At 40.1% G+C, this 13689-nt stretch overlaps 1 protein-coding gene across 1 annotated transcript in view; it reads left to right on the top strand.

The window, feature by feature from the left end:
* Nucleotides 1-13689, top strand: part of PAPOLA (poly(A) polymerase alpha) — a 1404594-nt gene that overhangs the window by 1301471 nt on the left and 89434 nt on the right. The window contains exon 19 of the mRNA XM_044073612.1: nucleotides 6464-6523. Coding sequence (XP_043929547.1) covers nucleotides 6464-6523 — 60 coding nt within the window. The remainder of the gene's footprint in view (nucleotides 1-6463; nucleotides 6524-13689) is intronic.

Genomic DNA, 13689 nt, shown 5'->3' with positions numbered 1-13689 from the left:
CAAATTCATCCAAAAGCTTAAGCCTTGCACTCCTTCTGCCGACCAGTTACCATCTGAATACCTACAAAAAGCAGCCAGAGCTATTGCATACCCAATATCCATCCTTATTAATAGAACTATTACAGAGGGATATATCCCAGAAATCTGGAAAATCTCTCGTATCATACCTCTACATAAAGGTGGCAGCTCAAAAGATTACTCTATCGGCCTATAGCCCTTTTATCCCCCCTAGCTAAAATTATGGAGAAGTGTATTCACTATCAGCTTCTAGACCACTTAACCCAACATAACATTCTCGCCAATTGTCAACATGGCTTTAGGCCATTTCATAGCACCACTACCGCCGTCTTATCCTTCACAGATACCATTAATAAAAATCGTAACAATAATATCCTCTCATCTGCACTCTTTGTCGATCTCTCAAAAGCTTTTGATATGGTTAACCATACCCTTCTAATTAACATTCTAGAGTCCCTTTCCCTCGGTACTCTCGCTGTCCAATGGTTCAAGTCCTACCTTAGCAATAGACAACAAGCAGTTCTCTGGGAGCAGAACATTTCATCCCTCCTGCCAGTCACCCTTGGAGTCCCTCAGGGCACCATTCTAGGACCTCTCCTTTTTTCATTATTCATTGATGACCTGTATTTAGCAATTCCTCAAGCTACCTGCATACAATATGCAGACGATTCAACAAACATATGCTCAGCTAACTCCCCCTCAAATCTACTCTCTCTGACTCAGAAGGTATTTAATACAATTGAGACCTGGTTCTTAAAGCGTTGCCTCCTTCTTAATGCTAAGAAAACAAAACTCCTACTCTTTACTCCTACCAGTAAGTCTTCCCCAATAGACTTCTCAATCAGTTCTACCAGTGGTACCCTCATATCACCAGACTCCACCACCAAACTGCTAGAAATAACTATTGATAACATTAACTTTGACAACCATATTAATAACACCATAAAATCTCAACAGAAAACTGGGCTCCTTATATAAAATCAAACCCTTCCTGACACAATCAGCTAGAACCAAAATTGCTCACTCGCACTTAATCTCAACACTTCTTTACGCCTCACCCATTTACTCTAACCTAAAAAAAACTAACCTTAGCAAACTAATTTACTCCTACAATAGTATTGCCCGTTTTGCTACTGGTAATCCCTTTAGAACCCATCACTGTCTGACCCTAATGCAACTAGGCTGGCTAGAATTGCATAATCTCCTGGCATATACTCAACTTACCATTGCCCACAAGCTATTTTACCATTCTAACAATACTCCTATACTCTCTGACCTCATCATCCCCTACAAAAACCTTGACTCACTACGCTCCTCCAACAAACTTCAAGCAACCACAACAAAGTCCAACAACAAAGCAGGTGATTCCTTGTTCTCGAATACTGTAGGTAAACTATGGAACCAACTACCTATAGAGCTTACCTTACTTCCCTCTCTCCCTCTTTTTAAACAAAATCTCAGAAAACATCTGAAAATCCATTGGTTTTGCCCCTGCAGCAATCCTGATTAATCCTTTTATGCTATAGTTCTCACCACTCTCTTTATTTGCTTCCTTAAACCCTGTGTCTCTCCCTGTAAGGACAGAGCTGAAAATGTTTTTCCCTATACTATCTATGGTACTATCTATTGAATAACTTATGGATTTTGTCAAACTTTATATGATGCTGTTTAATAAGTATATCTTGTATCCTTCATATTGTGTATTTTTAGTCTTGTATGTACTGTTAGTGCTTATAGTGGAGCTTTTCTCCTCGGGCCTCTACTGAAAATGGACATTAATCCAGCTAGACTAGCCCCGTTAACAAATGTAAAATAAATAAATAAATAAAAATAAAATAAAGAAGTTATGTACTCACCATAACATTCCATGTGTGTTGTCCATCTCGCCTTCATTCTTACATCCCACCCTCCTTCCCCCAGCCTTGGGCTCCTGGAGGACCCAGAGGTTACAATTGGTAATTAATGTACTCCGACCCTTTTCAGTACTCTTATTAGGTATGCTATAGTTTTTATTTGGTACCTGTTATATCAGCAAACAAGATCTGAGGAGACTTACTAGAGCATGATGGGTTAGGGGTTTAAGCCAAATGCTAGTGGAAGACCTCAAGCTTTTGTATACGGCCGAGTCGGAACCGAGGATCGGTTCTGAACCCAACCAGTTAAGAATGAAGGTGAGATGGACAACACATATGGAACTTAATGGTGAGTACATAACTTTTTTGTTGTATGTACACTTTCTTAAAGCTGTTCTTTCATTAATGTTGTCAAATTGTTGTACTTGTTAGACACACAAGCCACAGTGGGGTACCAAGCTAACTATTTTTAAAATCCTAGACAAAGCATGTTTTTTAATAATAATTATGAAATAGATAACGCCCTTTATTCCTCCTACTTTAGGAATGAAAATAGTAGGGGGTGACCTTTTCAAAGACTGAGATCTACTGATAATTTCCAACATCTCATTAATATATCAGCAATTTCAACAGCAATTGCAGTATACTTATAGGTTCATAGGTGTGTACTAGGCAAATGGCCCTGGAGCCTTTACAAGCCTAGCCCATAGAAATACCCTGGTATCATGCTGCCTGACATTAGTTCCCAGTGCCTCTATCAAGTAGAGCCACTGGAGTGATTCCTGGGGTGAATTTTCTATTTCCCATCCACTCATCAAGATCCCTCTTGAAGAGGGCCAGTGAGGTGCTCTTGACATGTATGGGAAGTCTATTCCAGAGCATGGGCAGTCTCTGGGTTATGAACCTGTCCCTCCAGCATGTTCTGTTGATTTTGGTAATGAGGTTGAGGTCTCTTGAGTGTCTGGTGTGGAGGGATTGGGATTTCTTTAGATGTAGCATTTCTAACAGAGCTGGGTCAGACATGGCTTTGCAAGTCAAATAGAGGTTGTCTCTTAGTAGAAAATATTTTGTCAGCTTTGTCAAAATCTCTAGAGATTTAACCTCCAAAATTATGAAGCAAGACATCTTGTCTAACATGATAGCATTCCATTGTGCAGAAGAAAAAAAAAAACATGTGGATTGTTTACTATTCAAAAATAGTGGATAATCTTTTGATTTTAAGGGAAAAAATTAACTGCATGCCTTTCTGGCACAAACAAATTCTTAAGATTAGAAAACATCAAATGGGATTCGGGTGACAGCTAGAGGTGCATAATCTGTGTAAGCTTGCCTTAGATTTTCTGTGAACTGAAGACTGCGTATTTTTGCCTGTGTCTGTTAATATAGGGTCAAAACAATTGTGTCTTTCGGCTTTTCCCGGTTAGGGGTCGCCACAGCGGAACTCCAGTCCGCTAATGATTGGCAGTAGATTTTTACGTGCAGAGTTGCCGGCCCTGACGCACAACCTTCAACGAAGGTACATAGGGTCAAAACAATTAATAGTGTTTTATTCCATGTTTGGATACAGTGCAACCCAGCATGGTTAGAGGAGCTGTCTGAAAAAAGTTTGAAGCCTTTGGTGTCCCCTTTGCAGGTAAAAAGCAAATTCTGTATAACGAAAGCAAATCATGACTTGTTGAACATGCAAGATTTTTAAGAATATAGTTAAAGAATGCAAAGGTGGCATTCATGGCTCTCCGATTTGCTTATGGACTAAACCATCAGACACAGTAGTATGTTGAAAAAAGGAGACAAGTTCTGTAAGTGTGTGTATATATATATATATATTTATATATATATATATATATATATATATATATATATATATATATATATATATATATATATATATATATATATATATGGGTTCATGTCAAACCAACGACATGCTAAAATAACGAAAGTCACTACATCGAAACGAAACCATCGACAGTACATTTATACGTAAGTACAGTGCTAACATGGGTCCTGCAAGGGGGAAGTAGTATGGGTACAGTATCATATCATATCCTTTACTTTCCCCTTGCAGGACCCATGTTAGCACTGTACTTACGTATAAATGTACTGTCGATGTTTTGAACTGTCTGTGGTTTCGTTTCGATGTAGTGACTTTCGTTATTTTAGCATGTCATTGGTTTGACATGAACCCATATATATATATATATATATATATATATATATATATATATATATATTTATATAAAGTATGTATATGTGTGTGTGTATATATGTGTGTATGTATATGTATATATATATATATATATGTGTGTATATATGGTTTCCTATGAAACTGTCGAAGTAACATTACAGCGACTCTCGGAACATCGAGACTACTACATCAAAAGCTGACATCAGCGAAAACCGTCGAGTTACAGAACATCGAGTTTACGGAACATGTTTTACCATGACACAGAAATAGGCGTGTTTCCTTTTCAGTTTCGATATTTTGGAACTCGACGGTTTAAACTGAAAAGGAAACACGCCTATTTCTGTGTCATGGTAAAACATGTTCCATAAACTCGATGTTCTGTAACTTGACGGTTTTCGCTTTCGATGTAGTAGTCTCGATGTTCCGAGAGTCGTTGTAATGTTACTTCGACGGTTTCATAGGAAACTATATATATATATATATATATATATATATATGTGTGTGTGTGTATATATATATATGTTGTATGTAATGTGTGTGTATATAGAGAGGTGTAATAGAGAAAGAGAAATGTGTTTTAAGGTGATCTTTGAAGTAGTAACTGACTTTAAGTTATGTATGTGTAGAATAGAGGTCTAAAGACACTATGTAAGTTGAGAGCCATAACATATGCTTCTGCCAAGTAACACCCATGGATGAGTTGGAGAAACTGCTGCAGAGCAGTAGGCATATCCCAGATGACTGACAAATAAGTATTCTAGTGGCGGTGTACAAAAATAAAGGAGAAATTTCACAACTATTGGCAGTATTAAGGTATCGGACTGTTGTCACACTGCATGAAAGTATGGGAATGCAATACACAGTAGGAGAAAGCAAGATGGGAGATGAGCAATTCATTTTCAGGTAAGGATGCAGCACAACCAGTCCGATATTTGCAGTGATTTATAATTTAGAAGAAACTAGAGATGAGTGAGTCCAGTTGGGCATTCCAAGTCTCATAGAAAATATATGTAACAAGATCACAAGAAGGCTGATTTTTGCAGTCCGATGATGGTTTGAAATGATGGAAACAGTAGAATTGGTGCACGCTGTTAACAAGGACCCACTGACAAGTACAAACTGTGTTAGGACTGACGGTGGTTCCCAGTGGGGTTGAAAAGAACATCAAGGAACAGCTGTGACAGCAAAGACATGGATGGATTGTACGAGAGAAGAACTGTGACAGGCATGACTGTCAAATTTAGGAGAAAGGGCATTGAATCAAAAAAGGGATGGAAACAGTTACAGTAACGCAACAGCCCCAAAAAGGCATTGATGGTGGTAAACTTATGCCAAACCTTTTAGGACAGGGTTGTTGTGGATTTCATGGGGTAGGTGGAAGGGGCAACAGATGTCATGAATGGAGAGGATGATTATGCTTTTGTAGGCTCCATAATCTATTGTAGTTGCAACATAGGTTCCCCTTCCCAAGTAAACTATGAGGGAGTAGTAGCTGCTGCTTTCTGTTGCCCGCCAGTTTGCTCAGCAAGTTAGCAGATGTATATCTCTCTTATACAGAATGGGTTATCTTTAATCAGTTTATTACTACTAGTTAGTCACACTGGTACCCTGCCATCTCTAGGTAGTACTGACTGTACCCCCCCCCCAAAAAAAAAAAGCCATTTGGTAGAACAAGATTCAAAGATGTCAGTCTCCTCCGCTGCACACTAAAGGGACTCTAATCGTCAATTTGTAGTGGTCTGTACTCACTAAATCATGAGTAAGAGGGTCTGTAATACTTCAGAAAGCAGACATTCACTTTTTCCATGTCTGCAGTGAAATAATTAAAATTAGTGTCTCTTACTGGATCCATCCTACAGAAGAGAATCCTCTCTAGTCAGATTCCCTGTCCCTCCTTGTGTGAACAGTCTCTCGGGTGAGATTGACTTGATTTATAGCAATTCAGAGAAATATTTGGTAATATCATTTGGTAGTATAAGAGTGAAAATAGAGATGCAGGAAGGTGCTTAACTGGTGGATAGGCGATAAAATAGGCATGATAGAAGAACTCTGTTCGTACGCGTTTAGATGTATATCACTTTGAGTTTGCCTCCATTCCTCAGTGTTGGAACTTCAGAAAATAAATGCTGAATTATGATTGGTGGGTAGGATAATCCAGAGTAAAGACCCTGTCAGGGAGGAGTTTCCTTGTAGGCCATTTGGTATGGTAAGAGCATTTCTGTTGTATTTTAATTTTGCTTGTGGAACACCTTCTTAAAGTCAACACACTGCTTTTAACCACATTACCTTGAATAAATACTGCACTGAATGTATTAACCTTTAAAAAAAATCCACAGTGTCTCTTCTAAATAACTATTCTATTCCTGGATACTAGACTTAACCATGACTACTTTTGTCTTTTTAGGAACTTGATCCTCAAGAAAACCTCAGTCCTTCAGTAACTGCTGTTGTGCCAGCTTCCCAAGTAATGAATAAAATGTGTTTATGAAAATCTGTTGTAAATATTGCTGTAGAGTTTTGACAGTTTCACATTCTATCCCATTACTTTGTTATAAACAGAGCTAACTGTATCTTAAGTTGTAATGTTTATTGAATAGTTATACAGGAATTATTTCAGCCCGGTTACATGTTGTGGACTAGTTTGTTACACATTTGCATTTAATGTACATCACCAAAAAATGTTTTTGCATGCTGTTCAGTAATCTAAGTGAGCTCTTAATAGATCAATAACCACTACAGTCATGATCAAATTATCATTGCACAGTGAAAACTTGTTTTTGAGCATATGATGCATCTAAATATTTTTGCTCAAGTTCAGATGTTTTTGTGAGTTTTTGCAGATTGGTGGCATTTTTTATCATAATGAGAAATGTATGATGCAATGGCACTCTCTAAAGTCCCGTAATTACATTTATCCTATTGCCAGTCAGTCACAGTTCTGCGTTTACTCATGCTGTTATGTCACATGCTGAATAGTCAAGCCCTTCAGTTCTTTGCTGCCACATGTGCAGTTAAGGTCTTGCTCTTTACCTTTATTTGTAAAAAGCTACTACAAGCCATTGTTTAAACTGGGATCCATTAAGAGTCCTTTGGCTGACATATTGCACAAAGGACTTCACTGAAGTTTTCTTTACTGTTTTTTAGGAGAAGCACTGGCATAAGTCTATTAGTGTTCGTCCTTCCACCCACAGGAGGATGACAGCAGTTGAGATGTACTCTGGGGCAGTACACAGTGTCATGTGCCCTCAGCTGTAGCACTTTAACAGAGAGAACTGAATCCTGGAGAATAGGCCACTTCCTAACACCGTTCCTTGCCCTAAGATGTCTGGTCCAGGCATGGCCTTCTGGTACCAGTAGATGTGGATCTTGTCCTGAGTTAGTGAGGACTTGTACCCTTGCCTGTGCTTTGTTTTGGCTGATAGAGTTTAGGATGGGATTTTCCTTCGCTTCTGTACTAGCGAGTAAGGTATATCCCAGAGTGAAGACGCTACCATTGCCCAACTCATTAGCCAGGTGGAAAGGCTGAGTAACCTGATTGTTTCCTGTGGCCTTTTTGGATCATCTGGCAGTGAATGTAAGGATATTTGCCCACAGCAAATGACTGTTGCACTGTTTCACTTGCCCAAAGCTGTACATGAGCTTACCACCTGGCACTAGTGACTAGAATTTCTTTCCTTTCTGTTTACTCTGATTAGCAGGTTATTTTCTCTGAAACATGCAAATACATTGAATATTCCCCCACTCCACTTTAATTTCAGAATTGGTTTTGCCTGACCTCAGATATATAGGTGAGTGAGACATAACCTCTTCATGTTACAGAATATATGTAGTGGAGATGTTATTTGGTAATGTTCATTATTATGTTTGTAATTCTTGGAATTACTGTCTGAAGGGTCATGTTGGCCTGACTTCCAGAGCTTTACCCTTCCCTTCTTGGCTTTGGCTGACATTCTTCCACAAAGATGTCAGTGGCATAAGGAGGACATCTGCCAGTGTTGCTTTCAGATCTATTGCCACAGTCAGAGTGGGGCTTGCATTGTGACACAGTATTGTCAGTACTACAAGTTGGCATGCTTTTAGGGATTTCAGATGAGAATTCTGTAGGGAAATTTTCTTGTCTTTATAGAGTTTTGCATTTTTTTTTGTCAGATAGTGACATCGATGCTGTGCTTTCTGCTAAGCAGAATAACTGCATTGTGTGTGGCAGGCAAATCCGAGACAGATTTTTCCCAGCCCGTGCTTTTTCTTGATTAGGTCCCACAGCATGACACAGATGGCTGTAAGTGTTGTACAAAGCTTACAGTCAGGACAGTGCACTATAGAGCCAAATTTCTCGGGGACCACATCTCTCAAAAGGCATGCCTCCCTGGTCCTGTGCTGCCTTGGCATCTGGCAAGGCTTGGAAAAGCTTCCCTCAGAAACACAGGTATTCTGAAAAATGCTTGAAGGAGACAAAAAGAGAAGTAGGTAGACTGAATGAATAAAAGCGTTTCCCTAGGTTTGACTGCGTCAGTATCAGGTGTGTTTGTCACTGATGTGCTTAGAGTCCTCTTGAGATGAGGACTCTAATGTGACGCGTCTGGAGGCTGCCATACCATCTGCTTTTGGCACATCTTCCCTGACCAAAACTACTGCAACACTGGGTAGCTCAGAGGTGCTGCCGAGGGGTGTCTACAGCCCGACAGTCATGGTTTGCACTGCAAAAAGGAGGGTGGTGTCCATTCACCTGTTAGTCTGAGTGAACATACTGAGAGACTGAGTAGAAGTTCTCAGTGTCCAATGGTGTACCTAAGCCTCTAGGGTAGCCCATACATGAGAAACTAAGGCCCAAAGTACTGAAGACCACAGCATCTACTAGCCTGCCCCAGCTTTGGCCAAGCAGATAGTTAACATGTCCCATTTTCAGGCCTTTTCCAAGGACCTGTTCCAATGGCTCAGGATTTCATGAGCGTAAATCCAAGCAGCTAGTTTTGGAAATCCCAAATGTGTCAATGGTTCCTTTTAAGAAAGAGTATTGATCCTACCTTTAGAGGATTCTGATGCCCCAGACCTGAAGATCCCCCCACTTTTCCTTTTATGACTAGATCACAGATGTTACCTTCTCCTCTGCTCCTTCATCAGTGAATCTATTTGTGCGCACACCTCATAGGATGGAGGAGGAATACTCTTAAGGCCCAGCTAAGTTGAAAAACATTCATGGACCTTCCGCAGCCAAAATAGTTGCTGTTCCTTAAGATGCATTCTTATTTGCCTCACTGGTATGGTCCATAAGTTCCTTTACAAGAGCCCTTTAGCTGATCCAACCCTATTGTCCCTGTATTCCAGCAAGGGACCATGTACGACTTCATTTTAGGAACCACATTACCAATGAGAAGGTAGGCTTCTCGTTTGCTTTTGGAAGAATTATTACACTTGTTACTGTGGTCTTCAGTACACTGAACTGCCAGAAAACACCTACTTTAAATTCCTGGAATCCTTCCTTGGTCAGTGATTAAGCAAACCATAAGAGATGTCAAATCATAAGGGCCTGAAGCAGGCTATGCTTAACTTTTGCAGAGACTTTTATATCGCTAAACACTTCAGAAATATTAGCTTTGATGCACTCGCTGCAACATGCATGGCAGAAGCTTTACAGGGTCAGTGATGAGAAACATACTTGGCTGAGGAGACAGCCCTGCCAGATCATGTGAATTTGGTGCTCATTAATGCTGTTTCAGGCAATCTCCTCTTTTGATCCCTGCCAAGAAAGTTAGACTGGAGTCAAAGGCAAGGACCAAGCAGTTAATCAAGCAATTTTTTTCATTCCCAAGCTTCCATTTTCAGTGGGTCTTGCCTCAAAATCTTGCCCCTTATTCCCAAAGTGTCACCCGACTCCTGCAAGATGGGTAGTGTTGCTGTTTAGGCCTTTTAGGACAAGGAACAATGGAAAGCTTTCTTGCCTGTAGACAATTTTTATGTCCCATGTCCTCCAGACTATTAGTGAGAGATTGTATTGTGACATGGAAATTCCTCAGGATCCTGGACTACTGGAAAAGAAAACATCAGAAAAGGAAAGGCCAGGATGTAAGAATTTCAAGCAAAGCATAGGAGCAGACCTGAGGGTTCTCAGGACCAAGACCCCAGAGGACAACTGTAACTCAAGTCAAGCTGCCCTCTCCCCATCCAGAAAATCCCAGCTCAACTCTACCCCAGTACAGAGTACACAGCACAACTCTATCTCTTCATCTGCAAATAGGAGGCTGCCTGGGTTTTTCTCAAGAGGAATGGGCCAGAATAACCCAGGACCAGTAGGTCCTAAACATTCTCGGACAGGGTTATAAATTCCAGTTCAGTTGACATAGGCTCCAATTAATTTCTTTCCTTTAAAGTTGTCTCTTTCGGCTTATCCCGGTTAGGGGTCGCCAGAGTGCAACTCCGGTCTGCTAATGTTAGTAGATTTTTACGTGCCGAGTTACCAGCCCTGACACACAACCTTCAACGAAGGCACGCTCATTCACGCATGCCTCCACACAGAAGACGCTCTAGCTGAGAATCGAATGGGGCAACGTCTTGCTGTGAGGCGACAACGCTACCGCAGCACCACTAATTTCTTTCCTTTAAAGTGAACAAGCTCATTTAATTCCACTGTTGACTGGGGACTTGGTAGTGTCTGGGAGCCATAAAATATGAGCCAGTAGGAGAAGAGGGCACAGGGTTCTACTCATGACCCTTTCTAGTGCCCAGTAAGAAGTCAACAAGGTGTCTTGGGATCCCACAGGCAAAAATCCCAGAAGTAATATGTACAGCTGTGACTGCACCTGAGCATGTGCAATTCTAGACCTTTCAGTACTAAAGTACTTGTGTCCAAGTTCAAAATGTTCCCCTTATAAGGGCTTCTACCTCTTCTTCACCCTCTGGCTTTCACAGTTCCTATGGATTTAAACCATAGCTGTCTCTACTTATCACAAGGATTGTGCACACAGTTTGATTCAAAATGTGGAGTCTATTAGAAGTTCACTTCCTTGCTCTTTGGCTTGTTTACTGCACCCTGAGTCTTTACAAAATTCCTGGCTGCAGTAATTGTCTTTTGCGGGACTGTGGCATACACAACTTCTCCATGCCTGGGTGACTGCCTTATTCATTTGACTGCTGTTGAAGAGTGTCAGAATACCCTGCAGTTTACCCTAGCATGTTTTGAGTTGTATCCCTTAACCTCCCCAGGTCTCGTGGTTCCTGCAAGACAGGTAGTTTTGCTAGGATTATTGCTGATCACAAAACAACGTAAAGCTTCTCTGCCTGTAGAGAAGGTTCTGTTTTAAGCCCCTGATCCACTAGACTATCTGCCTCCTATTTGCAGATTAAGATGTGTAATGAGAGATTTTATCATGGCAAGGAAATTTGTCAGGATCCTGGTTTCCATGGCATCTTGCATTTTGATGTACCCCTCACAAGGCTTCATATGAAGAAAATGCAGTGATGCACCATAAACAGATAATGTCAACAGTCCCAATTTGAGGGAAGTCATCACCCTCTTGCCCTGTATCAGAAAGGTCTCATGATGGTAAAGCTGGGTACACCTTAGTTCAAGGGAATGTTTGTTAACTTATGAGTCTCATACTTTGTCGTGGGGGGGGGGGGCGCACATGCGGGGTTTCTGACGATCCGGGACACTTGGTACATGGTTCATAGGTAATTACTATGCTAGTGACATTCAGGCAGGCCTTTTTAAGTCTATCTGTGCTTCTCAAAGGTAGGAATCAAACTTTGACCTTGGATGTTATGCCTGCAGGTAAACACCTTTAACCATTATGCTAAACTCCCAACATTTATTAAATAAAAGCCCATAAATAAAAAAAAAAAAAAAAAAAAAAGTGGATGTAACACTAGCACCAGAAGCATTCATGCAAATCAGGATAAGGGTACCTGCACATCTTAATACACACCATCACAGTACTGCGCTACATCAACAATTACAGGTAGCCACACTCATACTTTGCAGACTGGTGTTACAACCTTGGAAAGTGGCCCAAGGGTTATGTTTGACCATCAGTAAAACTTTCATCCCATCATAGGCAAATGCCCTGGCATTGACTGTGCAAGTTGCAGTCAGAACCTCATAAAGGGATGCTCAGCAGAGGTGATGTTGGATTTGATTCACAGATGTAGTGTGCCAGAAATCTGCTGTTTTGCTTTCCTAGTGAACAAGCAACTTAGGAAGTTTTGCTGTAGGAAACAGCTCCAAGAGCTTTCGTAGAAAGTAGATGTCTTCTGTACATGGGCGGGTCTGTTTCTGTCCACTTTTCCTGTGATACTGTTGATCTTCAGGATGTTACTTAAGGTAAAGGAGACGGGGCCAAAAATGCTGTTAATAGCCCCCCTTTGTCTCCAGAAGCATTACTTCTCCCTCCTGCTGTGTCTAACAAGAGAAAGACCAATACTACCTCAACCAGTGGACCATTTCATAATGATCTTGCACCCTAGACTTAGTCTAATGCTGAGACATGCACATGTAACACAAAAGGTGGAAATGCACTTTCAGAAAAACTGATTTGTATAATAGGTGGGTACAGCTTTTTATAATAGCTACACTATCCATATTGCCTTGAAAAGTAAATGGCTTTACAAGTTTAGACAAAAAGGAAAGTGTGCTGAATTATATTTAAAAAATGCAGAGTGCAAATAGCAATGCTGCATGAGACATTTGGAAAGAAATGAGCATATGAATTTGACAGAGGATTTCAGGATGGATATTCAGCAGAATATCAAGGACAAAGGAAAATGAGTAATTGTACTAATTGCTAGAACATTTGTCAATAATAACAGGGGAAAAAGAAAACTGATTTACAGTAGTAAGAGGCTATTGGCAATGGAGGAGGATTACGCTAGCATGTATTTATATTCCACTAAAAACTGCCTTTTTGGAGCTTAAGAAAATTTGGGGAGAAATTAGCTTTCTGTAGGGAAAAGTACTTAGAGGTGGGGACTGCAGCTTGATGTGTAGTGGTGAGGATCTGTCCAGGGAACCAAAGAGAAAAATATGAGAGGAGAATTCTGAAGAAGTTTGACAATATTAGTTACAGAAAATGCAATTTCAGTAGTTGGAATTCTGACAGAATTTTCATATTGTTCAAGGTATAATAACTTGGCTATACTAGATAGAAATTATACTTCACAGAAAAATGCATTTGATTGAAAGTTTTAAGACGCATCTAAAAACTATTTTGTATAGATAAAAACTAAAATAAAGCAGGGTAATGAAGTGAAAATGACACTGGTGCTTTCCCACCTACAGGAGTTTAAAGATTGCTGTTAAGCAACTATTTTTGATTACTCTAGAGCATGACAACTTTTAGCACAATGACTTGGACAAAAAGTTTAAAGGATTGGTGCTAAATTTAAGGAATGTATTACAAGCAAAATAACCAGAGGTCCTATAGTGGTAGTAGAGTTATTTTGGAAATTTTATGAAACTTTGTATAATGCAGAGAAATGTGGAAAGAGCAGAAATGGAAATATTTATGGAAGACTTAAGTAATGCCAAGGTTCAATGTAGGTAAGGATCAGTAGCTGAATTACTACAGTAGGAGGTAAAAAAAAGGTTATTTACAATCAATCCTCAGGAAAGTTTCCAGGAACGAATGACATTACTGC

This window comes from Protopterus annectens, chromosome 6.part0 (genome assembly GCF_019279795.1).
Source record: "Protopterus annectens isolate FY-2018-M chromosome 6.part0, PAN1.0, whole genome shotgun sequence".
NCBI lineage: Eukaryota > Metazoa > Chordata > Ceratodontiformes > Protopteridae > Protopterus > Protopterus annectens.
Note: the sequence above shows the minus strand (reverse complement) of the source record. Positions and strands in the feature narration are given on the sequence as shown.